The sequence below is a fragment of the Ambystoma mexicanum genome, chromosome 7p, assembly GCF_040938575.1.
Source record: "Ambystoma mexicanum isolate Mex_15411 chromosome 7p, UKY_AmexF1_1, whole genome shotgun sequence".
NCBI classification, from domain to species: Eukaryota; Metazoa; Chordata; class Amphibia; order Caudata; family Ambystomatidae; genus Ambystoma; species Ambystoma mexicanum.
The window spans coordinates 324528017-324548288 of record NC_090939.1 but is presented as its reverse complement, the minus strand read 5'-3'; the positions used below and the strand labels follow the sequence as shown (position 1 = coordinate 324548288).

Below are 20272 nucleotides of genomic sequence, written 5' to 3'. Positions count from 1 at the left end.
TTATTTGAATACTTGTCACTGTGAATCTCTGTGCAACTCCCCTACAGCTCACATTGACCCCTCTTGAGATATGCCTGGCTGCTCAACACGCTACCAAACTGTGTAGTACAAGCTTATACCAAAGGTTGGGGTTCCCCATTACCTGTAGTCAGTTATAGTGCACCCAAAGGGACCAAACTTGGTTTGAGTGGACAGTCCTTCCCCTTTAAGGGACGGACACCATCTGCCCCTAAGTGTCTGTGTACCTGGGCTGGGACGACTACAGCTATCGGGCTGAGAGACACCTGGCCTGCATTTCTTCATGTGGCACACATTGAGGGTGGTTTTAATTGTCGTTGTAGAACTATTTGGCCCTGGGGATTGATGACATGACATTGCCACATGGCCAGCAGGGCCTCACTTTAACATTAACTTGTTGCATGTGTATGTTGGGAGATGGTTGCGGACAGCAATTGTGTTTGAGCAGCTGCCACACTCATGGATGTTGCCCAGTTGCATGCATTCATTTTGGTTTGCAGGATCCATGTTCCGGTGGATATTCTGGGTGGTGTCAACACTACAGTCAAGGTGCAGTGCACGGCACAATCGATGGACTGATTTATCAGGGTACAGCATGCAGGTGTCGTCCTGTCTGAAGGGGGCAGCCTGCAGGGTGGGGTCACGGGTGCTGGGGTATCCCATGTGGAGGGGACTGCCTGCAGGGTAGGCTCACGGGTGATGGGGCTGGGGTATTCCATGTGGAGGGGACTGCCTGCATGGGGTCATGGGTTACATAAATGGCTGATGGCAGTGACTCTTATTCACTTGGTGCACCTTACCGCAGGCTGTTTGCACAGCCCAGATATAGGCACCGCTGGGTGCCTTTACCAAAATGGCCCCCGTCTTCCCATTTCTAGCATTTGGCGGCTGAGACGATTTCCAGCGACTGGCAAGTCTGCTGTGTAACCGGAGCCTGCTGTAGCCCTTCCTTCCAATCTAGCCTGGTGAGACCCACTAATGACTCAAGACCTGCATCAAGAGCCACCCCACGCTGTGCTGTGCTGTGACCTTGCGGGGCTGCAATACCCCAATACCCTGGGACCTCAAGCCATTGTGCCGTGCACAGTCTTTCCTAAATTCTGAATCGTGCTGAAACTTTGTGGGCATCCTGTTGGACCTCCAGAGATGTGAATCTAGTGCAAAAATTCCCCCCACGAGTGATGTACCTTGCAAACAATGGGAATCCAACCAGCGATATTCGGTCTTCTTCTGTGCTCCTGAAAAAGGCACCAAATCCACAAAGCCACATTCAGCCGTGAGGAAAACCTTGCCTAGAGCCTTACCTGTGACGCTTGCTGCAAAAGTCCTTCCAGTGTCCGGTCTTCTGTCCTCTTGATGAAGGAATGCAACAACCGGGTTTTTGGCTGCAGATCCTGAAGTCCTACTGCTGAAATATCTTCTGTGCCGAGGTACTGTGCTGGCTTGGGTATTTACTTAGGTCTCTTGTGATTCATGTGTAGTTTTGGGGTGTTTTCTGTGATTGGGAGGTCTCTCGTCCAGTTCACCCAGGCCACCTTTTAGCCAAAAAGAAGGTCTCCCTCAAAGGGCATATCCAGCACCTTGTATTACACTTTGGGTCTAAATTTGGTGCATTTAAGCCACGCCTGTCTCCGTAGAACCACCCCGTTGTTGACTTGCTTAAACCCCGATTCTGCCAGGTCCACAGCGATTTATAGAATGATTAGAGGCCTCTTCCCCGTCTCGGACGAGTAACATCGCCGCCTTTCTGTGTTCGTCTGGGAGATGTTCTAGTATAGGTGCCAACCAGTGCCACATCTCTATCATACCTGGCCATTATAGCCAGAGAGTTGGCCGCCTTCACTGTCGTTGCACCCACCGACAACACCTTCTTGCCAAAGGCATCTTGTCTCCTCGCCTCGTTCTCTGGAGGAGTGGTGCATTTGTGCTGGGACCTTGCCTTTCTCGCCGCAACTGCCGACGCCTCCGACTCTGGTGTTGGTTGAGAGAACAAATATTTGGGAGTGGATTCGGGAGCCTTAAATTTCTTCTCCAGTCTACCTTTTATTGCGGGCTCCGAGAAGGGATAACGCATCGTCTGTAGACCCTCTTGCCACACATGATCTAGGATGGGAACTGAGAACACCGACCTTCTGCTCTTCCCCATATGGTTGAATAGAAAACAGTCTTTTCTCCTCCGTCTGGGCCAATCCGAATTTGGTACAAGCCTTACTCATCATGGCATGGAAAGACCCAATGTGGTCCGGTGGCGACGGTTGAGCTGGGCTTCTTGGAGCTTCGAACTCCGCTTTCGACTCCCAGGTTGGATCCCTAGAGGGGGATAACGAAATATCCGATATGGACCTCCTGTCTGATTCTGAGTCCAGCAGCTCTCCTTCCTCCGGGCGTGCACATGGGAGGCCTTCACGGGCCGGCACTGCCGTCGACACCGTCAGAGAAGGACCCGGCTCGATGTCCGGTATCGTCGGAGCTGCCACCTGAGGTAATTTCTCATCCAATTTCTTTAATAAGGTCTGCAATGTAGATAGAACTTCCAGAGATAGAACAGTCTGAGGGTTAAGCAACGGGGTTGTAACCGGGATATTTGTCCCGCTCGAAAGAGTCAGTTTGCTAAACCCTTGCAATCCCATCTCCGCAGGTCCAGCTACCCTCTCACATTCGTCGTCCACAGAGGATATGGACAAGGCCGCCTCCTGCTGCAACAAGGATTCCGGCAAAACCAGGTTGTATACTTCCAGCCGCCAGGCCTCCTGTGGAATCTCCGTCGATGAGGCTAAATTTTGCCCAGCCGTCGTCATCGTAGTCACCGTCACCTGCGGCAGAACACCAGACGAAACCAACTGCGTCTTTGGAAGCGAGCGAGTCGACGACCGCCCTCCCGTCGACAACAGTGGTATCTGCGCAGCTCCTGAGGCATTCCTGCCTTTTCTGAACTTGACCTGCGTTTCTCAGACTCTCGACTCGAGGATGATCTATGATGATCACCTGAGGAGGATCTCGACCTCTTTCCTCTCCTTTTTTGATGACGAAAAGGTTTTCCCTTTTAGTGAAGCTTCTCTTGTGGAATGCTTTTCCGAAGACCCTTTCTCCGCAGGGCGTGCTTTCTTCACCGGGGGTTCAGCCGAGGCTGAAAGGCGGGGCCCCCCCCACCCCCAAGGATTTTGTTGTCGAGGCCAAGCTACACATGAAGCCTACCTCCAAAAGGTGGGTACGCACCCACACCGTCGTCCAACCAGGCCACAAACTGCCGACTTCAGTCTTTAAGAGTTTTCTGGGAGAACCCCTTACAGAGGTCACACTTGTCTGCCGAATGGTGAGGGTGGAGACAATATATACAGTCCATATGGCCATCTCCTTCATACACTTTCTTTAGCCCGCATGTAGCGCACGGGCGGAAAAGAGCTTTTCCAGACATTAGGGGAAAAAAAAAACACCGAAAAAAACCTAGTCAAAATAGTAGAAGACGCGAGGAGATCCCGCTACTTTGTAAAACGGTTGAAATATGAAGGGAGCTGCGGGGGCGGGGCATTTATAACTACGTCCTTTTGGGGCATGCGTAAGAAGCCCAAAACGACACAGCTAGGACACAAAAGGGTCAAACTTTTTTCCTATGGAAAACGGCTTTATAAGTGTAACGAGGGGTCCCAGTCTGATGACTTGGAATATTCTAATGTGAATCCATGAAAGATCCAATGCTGGAGAAGTATATGTGATCTATTCTACTTACCTAGTGCCTTTTTTGCTCACTTCCGAGTAACTGAACTGCCATTTGAATCCTATTTCAAGGGAACTCAAACGGTCTTAAAATCTGAGTTTTGTATTAAAGTGTATTGGTTTATACTATTAAGTTTCCTGCTTCTAGTAAGATGTTTTCTAAATGATTATGTAATAAATTAATAAGTGTTTTAGCAAGAAACCTTGAGTGTAAGTTTTTACTTGAACAACGGATTGAAAGAACGCCAACATTCACTCTTACTATAAGCCTTGCTGCTTAGCTCGCTGCCAGAAACTGTGTGGTACAGGACTTATACCAAAGGTTGGTTTGGCTTACACCTGGAGTCCTAATTGGGTGTGGTGGTCCCAGAGGGTACTGCATGCAATTCTGCTTAACAGGCATCTTTTACAATTGCATCACAGCACCTTCAGTGCTGTGGCACAGGGATGTCTTTTAGATTTCACCAGGTTTAAATACCTTCTCTGGGCTAAACTGTTCCCCAGAGTAGTAAAGTGAAATTGACTTTACTTGGCATTGTACTTGCTACACCCAGCACACCCTCTCCTACAATAGTGCTGGAGGGGTTATTTAGTATCCTCTTCTACCCTTTACCTCACAGAATGGCTGGTGGCAGTGGTTTTGTTGCAAAACCAGAGTTTGCATGTACTGCGGCTGTTCGGTAACACTCTGGTAACACTAACCGCGGGAGCCATCTTTTTCAAAATGGCGCCAAGCCATCTTTGACAAAACGGTCCCCGGTCTTTTTTCACCAGGTCTTTATGGAAAGGTCCTTCTAGAGTTTCTCTACGCACCAAACCAGGTTTGGTCTCTTTGTTCATTTCACCTTTGGCGGGCTTCCGGAGTGAAACCCGCCTCTGGCTCCAGTGTGTCTGGGGGCGGCAAGAAGTGAGGGAGGTGCCCGAATCTCCCTGTGCTTAGTCTCTTAGGACACCCAAATGCACTCTGTGGTGATTAGCTGACTGTCCGGCAAGGACAGCCACCCTGCTGGGTGAATGACAGCTAGGCTGGAACGAAGGGAGAGAACTGAATAAAAGGCGAGTCTTGACTTGGAAGGCGAGTCGAACACTGGACAAAGGAACCGAAGAAGAGCTTGAAAAGGACGCCTGCTGCAACTCCTGGACCGTTGGTTTGCCCGGTGAAGCCATGCTGCAGTGGCAACTTCGTATTGCCAGAGAAGCCCCTGCAAGGTCAACTTCTCCCTTTCAGTTGGTGGGACCAATGAACTCCAAAGTAAACCACCTGGACACCCATCTCAGAGTTGCTGCAGGAAACTGTTTAGCCAGTGAGAGGGACACCAGATTGTGTGCATTACTTTGAAGCTGGCCTAAAGCTTTTGGAAGATCCTCCGGACTCCCCCGAAGCAGGGCTGACCAAGTCTGACCCCCCCCCTCCACACCCCCACACCCCCTCAACAGAATGCGGGACCCCAGAAGCAAGGACAGTCCACCTCAACAGCTTATTGCTATTGGCTGTACCGCAAGGAGCTGAAATGCGAAACAGCCACTGAAAGTGAGGTTTGCCGGATGCAGGTTTTGGCAGTCCCAGTGCAGTAGTCCCCCCCCCCCCCCCCGACATCCTCCCTCTTGTCCCCGCGACTGAGGCCCAGGAACAGTGAGATCTGCAGAGCTGCACAAGAACAGTCTTCAGCTGCATCTTTTCTTCTTTACCAAGGTACTGCAAAACAAGTCAACTTAACTCTTACTATAGAAGCGCTTGTAATTTTCCACAAGTCAATCAGCTTGTGGCCCTACATTGGATTCTTCTTTTTCATCAAAGACTCCCAAGAACTTGTGCAGAGACTTTTCCCATTGACTTACCAGAAGTGCTTTAGCCTATCAAAGACTTTGGCTTACCCTACTGAATTGAATGACTCTTCTAGTGAACGCTAAACGTATCTGCACTGCTTAAGAATATTTGTGATCTCTTGTGTCCCAATAACTTTTGCCTTTTACCCACTTTTTAAAGAGTGTTCCGAGTGCCAACAGTAAGATAGTAATGTCCCCAGTGCCCTTGTTACTGAAGTCACCTGTGGGTCATCCCAAAAGGGTCTTGTCTGATTCAGAAACTCAAAGTGTACAGTATTGAAGTAAATTGGTGTGTTACTATTCTGTTGCTCCCTTCTGAAGAAGACTTTATAACTGACTGATAAATTAATAATTATTGTTTATGCAAGAAACCTTGAGTGCAAGAGTTTATTTGAATACCTGTAACTGTGAAACTTTGTGTACCTCCACTACAGCTCACATTTCCCCTCTTGAGATAAGCCTGGCTGCTCAACACGCTACCAAAACGGTGTAGTACATGCTTATACCAAAGATTGGGTTGCCTATACCTGTAGTCAGAGTTGTGTGTAGTGGTCGCAGAGGGTACTGCATACAAACTTTGCCTAACATTTTGTAAACACCCTTGGGGATGAGGTAATGCCGAAGGGAAGGCACTTGTCCTCCATCATGAAACTTAGGTATTTCCTGTGTGCCGGCAACATAGAAATATGAAAGTATGCATATTTCGTTGCCATGTAATTGCCCTGCATTAGCAGAGGAATTAGCTCTTGCTGCGTCACCCTTCGAAACCTCCCGGTTTGACAAATTTGTTCGCTGGGCGCAAGTCTAGCACAGAGCGCATGGGGAGATCCTTTTTGGGTACAAAGAAATACACTGAATAAATACCCTTGTTTACCTGTAGAAGAGGGATGACTTTGATAGTGCCCTTTTCCTGCAGGATCTCGACCTCTTGCAGCAGGATCCTAAGGTGTTCTGGTGTGAAGCGTCTTGATCTCGGTGGTCTGAATTGAGGAGGGTGGCTGTCCTTGCTGAACAGTCAGTCAACCAATCATCACAGAGTGCATACGGGTGTCCTAGGAGACTAAGCACAGGGCACCTCTCGCACTTCCTGCCTACCTCAGACACTGGAGCCAGAGGCGGGTTTCACTCCTGGTGGTTGGCTGAACTCGATGCAGTACCCCTGGGCGATGGTCTTGAGCACCCACTCGTCCGTTGTAATCATGCGTGCAGGAATTAGGTTATACGTCCCCCCCAACCGGGGAGGCATGGGAGGGGACCCGGATCACAATTCATTCCTGGCAACAGGAACCCAACCTTTGGTAAAAGTCTGTACTACACAGGTTGGTAGCATGTTGAGCAGCCATGCTCATCGCAAGAGGGGTCAATGCGAACTGTAGGGGAGTTAGAGATTCACAGTGGGAAGTATTCAAATAAACTCTTGCACACAAGGTTTCTTTATTAAACCATTATTAATTTAACCGTCAGTTTGAGTAAGTCTTCTTCAGAAGGGGCAATACTATGGTAACACAAATACACTCCAAAATACACACTTGGATTCTCTAAATCAGCAAATACCCATTTGGGATGGCATGCAGACACTTCGTACACCCTCGGGAGACTAAAACAACTAGGACACTGGACATTAATCTATCACTGCTGCATTTAGAGTAATACTGATGAGCATGACAAAGAAATGGTTTATGTTAAAGGTATTTGTACCGCGCACCGTTACCAACAGAGTTGGTCCCCAGGCGCTCTGCCGGATCTGCAAACGAGAAGGGGGGGGGGGTGGGGGGGGGGGGGGGGAATGGGTTAGTAGGTGAAGCGGTAGTAGGATAGAGGAGTGGTGTTCTGTTGGCAGCTTCAAATCTGTATACACCGGGTGCTGAGCTTTGGTGCGAGTATCCTATTGATGTCAGTCCTCGTGTGCTGTTGGCGCGGCATGTGTTGTGAAGTGCGTGCGTGTTATGGTTTGAGAGGTGGTGGAGTGAGATTTTTGAGCAAGATAAGTCGGCAGAAATGGTGAATTGTTAGTGAGTTGTATGAAGTTTAACATGCTAATATTCAGAACTCTGTCCGAGTGTGGCGCTCGCCAATCCTCCCAATCTCATCAGGGTGGGCGAAGGGGTTACACCTGGCGGGGTTTTAGGTTTGTGTGAGGCACTCGATGCTGTTCTAACGCGCTCTGTAACTGTTCTAATTGCTCCTCACCCTTCTATTCTAGCGAGCTCTGTAGGAGTTCTAATGCTGATGGATTGATTATTGTGGGTTGGGTGTCCATTCTCCTCCTTGGGTGCTGGAGCTGGTGTAGTGCTCTCCTTTCACAAACTTTCTATCTAAATGTGTCTGCTGGGGGTTTGGATATGGTATGGCCAGGAGGCAGTGGATGAGTCATTTAAGGGCTTTCGTCTTGGTCCGAGTATGTGATCTGTCTACGGTGACCTCCTTTTGTGGCCATTTCCCATTTGGGTTCTGTGTATGTCCATTTTGGGAGTGACCAAGGTTGGTGTTTTTTTCATCGTTGTTTAACGGGGTGGGCATTCTAGTGCTTTGTTGTAGTTACGCTATGAAGAGCCATGATTTGAGGAGTTTCATGAATGCAAGGTGGTTTGTTGTATTCTTAGGTAGGTCATTCCAGGTTTTCGGCGCCTGGTGAGAGAAAGACGATCCTCTGAGTTTTCTTCTGTTGTAGGGTTTTGGTTCCAGGCGGATGTCAGTGCTTGATCTCAGTGTTCTTGTTGGTTGACGTAGGCGTAGTTTATCGCTTAGGAATTCTGCGCCTTGTTTGTGAATTGCTGTGTGCGTGATGCACATTGACTTGAACTTTTAGAATAAAACAAGAGATCAAACTTTCTGAAGCAGGTAAGTACTTTTGGTAACCCCCCAATGCAAAGTTAGTTAACCCCTTCCTGGAAGGAAGACCACACACAATGTCAGAGGGAAGAAGAGTCACTCGGGGAGCCAGGCTAGGCCAAAGTCCATTGGGCAAAAGTCTAGGTGAGCTAAAGCACTTCTTGCAAGTAAGTAAAAGTCATGCACAATGTCTTAGAAGTCTTTGTAGTAAAGAAGAAATCAAAGTAGGGCCACAAGCCGATTAGGCTTGTGGGTTAAAAAAGCTGATAACTCTACAAAAGCAACCAAGACAAGTCTCAACTGAGATCAAGTGAGGTTACACAACAAGACGCAAGTTCTTAGACTTCACAGTACATTGTTAGAAGAAAAACGGTTCCAGCTGGCTTCCGTTCCTGTGCAGCTCTGCAGATTCTGTGTTCCTGGGCCTCAGTTGTGGGGACAAAAGGGAGGACGTCTGGACGACTCCTACACTGCAACGGGGCAGTCGGCGACAGAAAAGGACCAACCTCTATTCAGTGGCACTTCGCGTCTAAGCAAATTGCAGTCTTGCAGACTCTTGGCTGTGGAGATGGGCTTTCCTTATCTCTGGGGTCCAGCAATCTTGAGTGACTCAGGCTCGATCAGTCCTGCATCCTGGGAGTCCGGAGGATCTTCCTGGAGCTCTTCGCCAACAACTTGTAATAACACAATGGGAAAGCAAACTATATAACAATAAAATAAAGTTTAGTAAAGTTAAAATTACTCTGCAAAAGTTAAAATGTTTCCCATTCAAAACTAAAAACTTACTATACAGCTTTCCTTTCCATATCCAATTTTAGTATTTAATAAATCAGGTTATATGTGCATACATACTCTTTTCCCCTCATTACAGATCTTAAGCTCCTGGAGTCTTAGAAAGTGATATTGCAGCTTTCCAACATACAAATTACTGCCATTGTCAGACCGGGTGAATGACCAGAGATCCAAACCCAGAAAATTACTGGTATGTAGTGGGTGGTTGGGGGCAATCCCGAATTTACCAAACCAGATACACCTTGTTGGCCAGGTCCCTTCACAATCCAATATTAAGTGTTTAACAGTTTGTTCTTCTGTGTTTGTACAGATCTTACATAATTGGATTGCCTGGCCCCCTGCCCTCTTTTTACAAAGACTTCCCCGGTATGTACTACATTCAATCTTAGGAATTTTTTTCTGATCCTCCAATCCGGGAACTTTATCAGATATTTATTGAGATGTCCTAATTCTGTATCCTCTTTTTGGAGTCGATTTGGATTTTTCACAGATCGTATTTCATTAGTGTTTATCCAATCCATCTTGTCCCATTGTTTTTTTGCTTTTACAGGATTCTCAATTATTGTTTCAATATCAATGTCCATTTTGTCCAGCCATTCTTTTACTTGAGATTCAAAGTTAACATTTTTGATTTATTATCCTCAAGGTGTGCTCTAATGTCTGGGTATAATGATCCTTCTTGGGTTCATTAAGATCAGCCGAAAAAGGGAAACCAATTTCCATCCGACCAACAAAAGCAACTGGCTCTACGTTTTCCAGACGGGCTTACTTTGGAGTCGATTGGTCCCACCAACTCAAGGAGAGAAGAAGTCCTTGCAGGACTTCTCTAGACGAGGTCATTTCTGAGCTTATGTACAGCAGCAGGGATTCACCGGGCAAACCAACGGTCCAGGAGTTGCAGCAGGCGCCTCTTCCAAGTTTTTCTTCGGATTCCTTCATCCAGTGGTCGACTGCCTTCCAAGCCAAAAAGTCTCGCCTTAAATGCAGGTTCCTCCCATTCATTCCAGCCATGCTGTCAGTCACTCAGCAGTGGCTTACCTTGCCGGACAGCCAGCCGGCCAAGGCCCTAGGAGTGCATTCCTGTCTCCTAGGAGACAAAGCAGAGTTTCTGCCACCTCCCTCGCTTCCTGCCCCCACCAGACACCCTGGAGCAAGAGGCTCCAAACCTGGTTTGGAGCACAGTAAATCTCAAGAAGGACCTTTCTGCAAAGAAACAGCGAAAAAAGAAGACCGGTACCATTTTGACAAAAATTGCACCCTTGGGTGCTTTACTCCAGCTGCGAACACAGCCCGCGGTACAAGCACACCATGGTAGTTAAAAGTACACCACTGCCACCAGCCATTCATCGAGGAAAGGGTAACATACAAATGTTACATGCGAAGCTAGACAAAGGGGATACTAAGTAACCCCTCCAGCGACCTATTGTAAGATAGTGTGTGCTGGTCTAGAAAGTTACAAGTGTAAGCAAAGTCAATTTCACTCCACTGCTCTTGGAAACAGTAATTTATCCAAGAGAAGGTAGTTAAACCATGGGAAATCTAAAAGACTTCCATGTGCCACTGCACTGAAGGTGCTGTGTGACAATGTAAAAGATGCATTTGGAGTTTGTCAGACTCCACAACCAAAAGAAAGTTAAAAATCATAACAAAAATATGAGAGTGTGGGAAGGGTCTCACTCTCCAGGTTAAGAATTTAAGTCCTCAAAATCCAGCAAAGTTGCTGGGGGTCTCTAAGGTAGAGAGGAATTCGCAAATCTGAGAATTCTCCCTAACATGGAGGTAGACCCCTGTCCTGAGGACCAATTGTTCCTGGAACCATATTGGTTGGGAGGGGAGCGAGAGTAGGATCACCCACGAAAGGAGCAGCGAGAACCTCCCCCTTTGTTGAAAGGGTCTTTGAGTAATTTGGTTCAAAGTCTCGTGTTCCTTTTTTGCTTTTTCCAGAACCTCATCAACGGCCTTGCCGAACAGGTTGGAGTCCTCCACCGGCTTGTTGATCAAGGACGTAGAGTCTCTGGCTTGACCCCAGGGTTCAACCAGGCGTGACGTTTTAGCAGGGTACCCTGCGCTGAAGTCCTTCCTGCTGTCTCAGCAGCGTCTAACATTTTTTGAGAATGTTGTGGTTCACCTGCTTACCCTCAGATACAATTGTAAGCAGGCGAGTACGCACCGGTTCAGGGACCTCCTGTAGGCCCTCCTGCAGCAGGTTCCATTGAACGTCCAAGTAGCTGGCCAACAGTGTAGTGTTGGCTATACAGGTGGAGTATTCTGTCGCTGTGGTGATTCCCTTTCCCAGAGCGTACAATTTCTTACATTCTTTGTCAGGCGGTGCCTCGCCTGTGGACAAGGGGACACCTGACCGCTTCCTAATCGTCATGAAACACCAGAGAATCCAGAGTGGCATGTCCCCTAATGTAGAAGGGGTGAGTAGGGGAGCGGCGAAAAAGCTTTTTCACCTGTGGATTAACAGCCCTGGTTTGTAAGGGCATTCATAATGAAGGAGCAATGCGTCTTAATAGAATTAAGTAATGGGATACCCTGACTGGCAGGAGGCTTCTCCTTTAAAAAGTCTTCAACAAAATCCGAATCTGGCACTGCCTCCTGCGTGGCAATTTGGAAGTGTTGGGCTGCTTAAGATGGGGTTAAACAGCATCTGGTCATCAGCAGGTGATGTCTGATGTAATGGTGTGGAGAGCAGAGATGGGGCGGGTGGGAAGAGCCCATACATAAAGGTGTCAGGGTCCGGGGTAGGGGATGCCCAAGGTGGCTCATCCCCTAGTTGGTCATCCTCCCATCCCTGTGTGTGATCAGCAGGATAATAGGAACTCTTTCACCGGTGAGGTAATGAAAACTTCATGCAGTGGATTAGAGGTTTTCTGGAACTTAGCCATAAGTGTAAAAGGGTTCTCTTCACAAGGTCTCTTAGGAGCAAACCTTTCTGAAAATTCTACAAACTTTTTCAGCCTGTTCATGCAACCCTCAAACTTCTCTCTGGTCCATGGTGAGGAGCCAGAGAAGTGTAGAGGAGGAAAGGCTCTTCCTGATGATCATCCTCCCTAGAAAGTTGAGATTTCTCACCTAGAGTCTTAGATTGAGATAGAGGACTCAGTACTCTTTCCGCTCTTGCTGGCGTTTCGACGCGTCCCTAGCCTTATCTTTTTGTTTCACTTCTTAGCAATGCTTTCGCTAATGTTCGGCGTTACAGGGAGGCGTTTGGGCTGTGTAGGCGGTTGCGCTGTAGATTTAGACACAACGGGGCCTTGAGCGGTGTCAGCAATCTCTTCTGAGGCGTCTCGACATCCGCTTGGCTTTTGGTGCTGGCACACTTACTCTTAAGACTGCCTGGACGCATGCTGCGGTTGCGGGGAGGGCTGCTGATCACGCGAATCGGCAGGTGCTGCCGAAATATTTGACGTACCCATTGGCGCCTTGGAACGCTTTGACCGACATGTCGAGGCAGAACCGGGGGTTGTGCAAGTTTCGTGTGCGTCCCGGTCACCAGGATGTACATTCCCCATAGCAGGACTTCAGAGGTGCCTAGGAGGGCTGGGTATGGACAACGTGGAGTGAGAGCGCTCCGATGTGGAGCCTTGGCCGACGCTCATCACACTGAGCGGCTGCGTCGGTGGGGCAGCTACCCTCGGCCTGCGACATAGCATAGGCTGCCCACCGCTTTACTCTACACTCCTTAATATTCTTAGGATGTAGGAGCACACAGGATGCCTTGTGATTGAGGGGAAAAGACACTTATTGCACCGACGGTGCTCGTCTTTCCATGCGAATTTTCCCTTACAGGAAGGGCAAAATCTAAATGTGTCCTGTTCATAGCTCAGGAATCTAAAAGTGACGACAGAACCAAAATGGACAAAGAGGGGAGAAGGAAAGACAATCTTGAAAAGAAGGTAAACGCCCAGACCCCACTCTCCCTACTGTATATGCCGACAAGCAGGTCGGCAGCGCCATCCAGAGAACCAGCCGTCAAAGTTCTGTTCTTAGCCATTGTCAGCGGTGGTTCAGGAATCAACCGTCGAGAAGGGAATAATAAATGCCACCGGAGGTCAGGAAATATAACAATTTGACAAACTGTTAAGAGCTCCGTATTAGGTGACCAGCTAGCTGGGTGGAAAAAAAAAGATCTGAGGGACCTCGACGCGTGGGGGATTTTGGGTACACTAGACATCACGTTAGGGCTAGTGTTACAGGCACGCCCATGTCGACGTCCCCTTTCAATCCTCGAAAGAAAAGATGCAAAACTCTGCTGTTACCACCAGATGTCAGACTATGTGCACAGCATGTGATTCTAAGCAGATTAACAAGCATCAGAAAGTAACCCCTCCAGCACCCTACTGTAAGATAATGTGTGCTGGGTCTAGAAAGTTACAATGCAAGTAAAGTCAATTTCACTGCACTGTTCTTGGAAACAGTAGTTATCCAAGAGAAGGTATTTAAACCTTTTGGGAAATCTGAAAGACTTCCCCGTGCCACTGCACTGAAGGTGCTGTGTGACTATGTAAAAAGATGACGCCTATGGAGTTTTTCCAGACTCCAAAACCAAAAGAAACAGTTCAAATCACAGAATACATGAGAGAGTGGGGAAAAAGGTCAGTCTCTCCAGGATAAAAATCAAGAAATCCTAAAGTCCAGCAAAAGTGCTAGGGGTCTCTAAGGTAGAAGGGAATTAGCACATTTCTGAGAATTCTCCCTAACAGTACCAGGTCTCATGTCATCAACAAGTGCTGTTCTTTGTTTTCCTTCTCCCTCTGCAAATGACATGGCAATGGCTGTGATGTTCGCTTACAAAACTAAAACGTTTCAAAATGCAAAAGAAATGCTATTCTTTTTTCTAGCCTCCATGTTTAAGAGAAACAGACAAACGCTGTTTGGAGGGGAATAAAGTGTCTAAGTTAAACTACAATGTACACTTAAAATACCCTTTCACCATGTGTGGCCTCTGCAAGCTTGCAGCAATAAAGACAATACTGCAATAGTCTGTCCCTAGTCAGTTTAAGTAAAACACCAGGATTTAATGGACTTTCAGATATCCCATCTGCAGTGCCTGTAGATGAATGGGGATGCTAAATTAGAGAATGAACCAGTATAGAAGTTGCATAACAGTGAATTTCAAGTAAAACATTTTAATGATGGACGGAACTTGGAAGCGTCTCATGCTAGAGAAAGAGTCCTGTGTGCATTAGAACCAAGAAGTCAGTTTAACATTCTGAAAATCAATAATCCACATCAATATACCTAATGTGGTGAAAGGTATGAGATCAGACTACAATTGAAATTTACCCTCAAATTTAAACTCAGGAAACGCTTTGAGATCTCCACCACCATACAGCCTTTGAAGTTTTGCTAGATCGTCATTGAGGTCCTTCTGGTAATCTGGCCCAGCATCCACAGGACCACCAGCCTGCCTAGACAAAATAAGAAAGAAATGTTACTTTACATTTCCCAGATTGCATCACTTGGCAGAGTCACATATGTTGCTCAACTAAAAGTCACATGCAGAACCCACACAACAGGATCAGAGCAAGATCACATTGTGCTCAAACCTGCCCAGCAGGTAATGGTGCAGTGGGCCTTCTGTAAAATAATACTTCAAGATAGGAATAAAGCAATATTTCAGATTGGACATAAGAACAATCAATGGGAATCTTCAGATACAGATTGTAGCATTTGCAGGCCAACTCTACTCGCCCCCTCACAAAAGAAATCTGACCATAAGACATGCAGTGGCTGTTTTGGTTCTCCTATTGCTAGCAACACTCCAACAAAACAGACACAGCTGCATCAGAAATGTAAGGTGGAACGAGATCACAATTACAAGAAATTGGCTAAGTGTAAGGGTGCCGAAGAAAGAAGCCAGCACAAATGTGGCATGGTGGTTGGTAAATACTTATTTGTAAGAAAATAAATCCTCACTATCCCCATCTTCTAAAGGGGGTTCCCCGCCTCAAACTAATAATAAAAATGGCCTGTCAGAATGTGTCAAAAATCAAACTCCACTGTCATGTGTCATAACCTACTTCTATTCCTTACACTACAACCAACAGGACTCCCTTCCCCTGGCTTGTGGCTGCAACAAATCTTTACAACAGTCAACTTTCAGAACCAGGAGAAGGACTCCCTTCTCCTGGTATCGATTCACACACTTTAATATAGCTCACACAAACGCCAGGGGGGAATTATTCCCTTCCCCTGGTGCCTCGATCAAAAGGACAGTTTCTCCAACTTTCTGAACAAGGAGGAAGACATTCTCCTGGTAATGGTGAAATCCCAAGTTCTTCTCACAGCCTCAGTAGACTTCACTGCCACAGCGACAATGATGCTTTCCTCAGATACTTACTATACTTCTATCTGAACCTCCTCAGATGGTCAGCGGGCTTATTGCAGCCACTGAGACGAAGAATTTTGTGTCCCAGACCCTTCTCTGGTGGTCAGTGGGCTTATAGGGGCCACTGTGACTAGGAATTTCTCCTTTGATGCACCCTTCCCACTAGCTGGACTGTTACTACTGGGTTGGCGGCATGCCTCTCAAGCCTGCCTCTCTTCAACCCCCTATGTCCCTTCTGGGTCTCTCGTACCCTCGGTTATGAAGCTACTAGGGCTTCCTGGGACAGCTCTTCAGGCTGCTCTTCTCCGCTTCTGCTGCAGTCCAACTAAGGGCTTAGTAAAACCATTCAACTGAGGCAGTACAAGACTCCACTCATAAGGCTGTACCACCCGAGTTCATGGTAGCGTAGCCAGAGCAGCCAGGCTTATTTTAGGAGGTAGAGGGGGACTCAGTACAAGTGAACTTGTAATACAAATGCTCAAAAGAAACAAACACTTTGTATTGTAAAAATAAAGGATGTATTTAAATACAGGTAGGCCCAGATAAATCTAGGGGTAAGTAAGCACTAAAACATGAAATCACAACACTATATTTTAAAGTACACTGACCCCAGTATAGACCTTATTTGAAATACCCAACAGTAGTTATAGGAAAGTCAAAACCTTTTCATACACATTCAGTATAAGTCACACCTATTCTTGGGGAGTAAAAACCAACATTACTTTTTACAATTACGTTCAATAATGCAAGGGCAGTAGACCCTTCCAGTTGTACAATGATTCTCAGTACAAATCACTTAGTCAACTGGACAATATATACTTGGTGAATAGTGAAACACTTATTCTAGATGCAGTAAAAGCCTATAACTACTTTAGTGATAAAGTTATACTAGGTGAGCAAAACCTAAGAATGTAATATACAATTACAGCTGCTTTTGAAATCCGAGAACCCCAGATTGAGGTAAGCAGTAACTCGTGACTTATTTTTGGATGGCACACAGCTAACATAAGGTAAATAAAGCCCACATACTTTTAACCTCACAATGAAGGGGAAAGTAAAACCCAATGTTACACTTTACTGAATGACTCAGTTATTCTAGGTAGGCAACAACCTAATGCAGACTTATTCTGGACAGGCTAGCAGCAAGTCAGGTGAAGCAAGACCCAGTTGGGGGACACTCCTACTATTATCCTAGCAGGACTAATCTGGTGATAACACTTTACTTTTGGGAAGAGGCACAACCTAATCAGAGGAGAGTAAAATACTCACATCTACTTTCTATTAGACTGGCAAAACAGTTGCTAAGGAAGAAAAGATGTTAACCATACTTTTAAGAATAGTGCATCACACATTCAAGATCAGTAAGAACTTTTGTAACTGTTCACTCTTAGATTTACAGTTACCAACCAACCAACCCTTTACAAGTAAGTAACTTTTAAACACTTGTTTTCCAGGCAAAAGGCCCAATCCCTCCAAAGTCTTTCCCTTATTCTTCGAGCAGGAGTGTTCTCAGTGGCAGAAGGAGAGGGGGAGGAGGGGGAAGGGGGTGGAAGAGTTCACTAGGACTAGTGACCAACAGGCAGTGTCAGAATAGGTTCTTTAGTAGCAAAAGTCAGAGTACCTTAGGAAAACTGGGCAAACAGGTGAGTACTTTACTTCTAGGGTTAGAAGAGGGGTCAGGGGCTTCGCAGGAGACACCCTAGCAGGATTCTAACACTGGAACTGGGTGCACTGGATGAGAGGCCTCCCCATCACAGAAAACAAACCACAGCTACACAAATATTAACAGGCTTAATGTAAGTACACACCCAAGCCAACACAGTACCTCGGCATTGAAAAAGATTTTGCAGCAGGACGACATCAGGGTCTGCAGCCAATTACCCGGTCAGTGGATTCCTTGTCGTGGTGACTGAAAACAAGACCTCAGAAGGAACTTGCAGCAGGGATCGATGAAGGCTATAGCCAAGGTTTCACTCACGGCTGAAAGCAGTTCTGTGGATTTGGCGCCTTTTCAAGACGCACAAAAGACAACACAAAATCGCAGTTGAATTTGTAGTTACAAAGGTCCAACACTCTGTTGAGGGGACTTTTCAGACTCGATTCATGTCTCTTGAGATCCAACAGGATGCCCACGTAGTTTTAGCGAGATTCGGAAAACCGTGCACTGCACGATGGCTTGAGGTCCCAGGGTACTGGGGTATTGCAACAATGCAAGGTCGCAACAACGAATGAGATGGCTCAAAATGCAGGTCTTCTTGAGTCTAGTGGGTCTCACCAGGCTCTGGGTCGTTTTCGGAGTCCCCAGATCGATTGGAAGGAAGGGCTACAGCAGGCTCTGGTTACACAGCAGGCTCTGCACTCGCTGGAAATCGTTTCAGCCGGGTTTCCTTCATCTTACTCTTCGGATTGGTTTCCAGTGATCGACTTTTCTTCAGCTTCCAGGTTCGCAGTATTTATCAAGAACTACAGCACCACCTCTGCAGTCTCTCCCAGCATTTTTCAAGAAGGACCGGTTTGGTTGTCCAATCAGGACAGACAGCCCCCCACTGGGATTTATCCCCATTCAAGCAAGGCATAAGACAAAGGGATGGGGCGTTTTGGTAAGAATGAGTGCAGTCCAACTGGTGAGGAATACACAAGACTTATATGCTTGGTAGTAGGTAATTCACCTTTTAATATAGGCCTGTAATACACACGTCATTAGTGTGACTGAGCAGCCAGGATCATCTTAAGAGGGGTAATGTGAGCTGTAGAGCTGTACAATGGGAATCAGTAAGTGAAGTAGTCAAGTAACACTTACACACTTTATTTTTATTTATAATATACACAAGGTTTAAATAAGCACTCTTTAAAAGGCTTTATCGTCTAGTAACATTCAAAGTTTGGATTCAGTTTTTTAAAATGGACAATAAAAGTTGATCATTACTTTTCTTATGCTAACACATGTTCCAGCACACGGTGTGACTTCAGTAAAGGTCAGTATGTCACTTATTTTCAGTTACCAATTCAGTTATTGAGTTGTTTAAGGAAAGAAAGGTTATAATAAGACTGAACATACTCAACAGTTTGTAAAATAATTACAATCTCCTAAAGTGAGGCAGGTAAACTTTTATGCCAGCAATAATAGTATCCACAATTATAAGCTATGAGAGAACAAGAACAGCCAAAGCCAGTAGGTTCAGGGGATTACCGTTAGAGAGCTAGGACAGCCAAAGTCAATAGACAAAGTCAATAGTTCTGATGCACTTCTTAGTCTTGACAAAGTTAGTAAGTTCAGAAGAAACTCTTTAGACTGTCTCTTTAATGTTATCCTCCAAAAACGTTTAGGCAATAAGTGCCTGTTGCTGGGTTGCCCTAGGGGCTCCCCTTTTAAACTTCCTCTACTAACCTTGAGAGAACTACAGTTACCAAGGGTAGAAAGGATCTTTGGATTCCTTTTACATTTTATTTGGTGAAACCAGCACACCCGACCTTATGTGGAACACTGGGGAGATACAATGCATCCCCTTTCACACTAAAACTAAAAATTCTGTTACAGGTACAAGCTTACCTTCAATGGCAGGTGGCAGTGAGTGTGTTAATTTGGTGCACCTTTACCACAGACTGTGTTCACAGCTACAGTAACGACATCTAAGGGTGTCTTGTTCAATTACCCTCCCCCCTCCCCCGACATCCAGGGTGGGAAATTCCTTTGTGGTTTTTATCTTTGGCGCAAGTCCCCTGGCCTCCCCACCCAGGCTCCTGTCTGAAGGGAGGAGTTCAAAACTCCACAGCGCTTGGTCTTCCTCCTTGACTGAATGGGGACAAATCCCTGTGGGGGGCTGGCTGTCCCGATTTGACAACCAGACCGCTCCTTGTAAAATGCAGCGAGAGAATGCAGAGGTTTTGTTGTAATTCCCGTTAAATACTGCAAAGCAGAAGAAGATAAGTCAACCACTGGAACCAAAATCAAAGCGGAAGATGGAGAAGCGGCTGAGGAGATTTCCAGCGACCGGAGAGCCAGCTGTGTAACCTGAGCCTGCTGTAGCCCTTCCTTCCAATCGACCAGGGGACTCAAAACGACAACCCTGACCCAGAGCCTGGCGAGACCCACTAGACTCAAGATCACCTGCATTTTGAGCCATCCCATGTCGTGCTGCGACCTTGCAGTGCTGCAATACCCTGGGACCTTGAGCCATTGTGCGGTGCACCATCTTCCGAATCTCACTGAAACTATGTGGCCATCCTGGTGTATCTCCAGAGACACAAACTGAGGTCCCCTCACCAGAGTGCTGGACCTTTGTAACGACAAGAATGCAACCGCGATATTCTGTCTTCTTCTGTGCTCCTGTAAAAGGTGCCAAATTCATAGAGCCACATTCAGCCGCAAGCAAAACCTTGCCTAGAGCCTGCTCTGTTGAGCCCTGCTGCTAAGTCCCTTCCAAGGTCCCGTTTCCAGTCACCACAACAAGGAATCCACTGACCAGGTTTTTGGCTGCAGATCCTGAAGCCCTCCCGCTGCAAAATCTTCAATGTTGCTGTACTGTGTTGGCATGGGTGTGTACTTACCTTAAGTCTTGTGATTCCAGCAAAGCGTGGGGTGTTTTCTGCGATTGGGAGGCCTCCCGTCCAGTTCACCCAGTTCCACTGCTGGAATCCTCCTAGGGTGTCTTCTGTGAAGCCCCTGGACCATCTTCCAACTAAACTACTCACCCATTTGCCCAGTCTTCCTAAGGCACTCTGACTTTTGCTACTTAAGAACCTATCCCGACA

At 46.7% G+C, this 20272-nt stretch overlaps 1 protein-coding gene across 1 annotated transcript in view; it reads right to left on the bottom strand.

Moving 5' to 3' along the window:
- The window catches only part of ATP5PF (ATP synthase peripheral stalk subunit F6), a 122248-nt gene that overhangs the window by 41390 nt on the left and 60586 nt on the right, over window positions 1–20272 (bottom strand). Inside the window, exon 3 of the mRNA XM_069636388.1 lies at window positions 14476–14600. Coding sequence (XP_069492489.1) covers window positions 14476–14600 — 125 coding nt within the window. The remainder of the gene's footprint in view (window positions 1–14475; window positions 14601–20272) is intronic.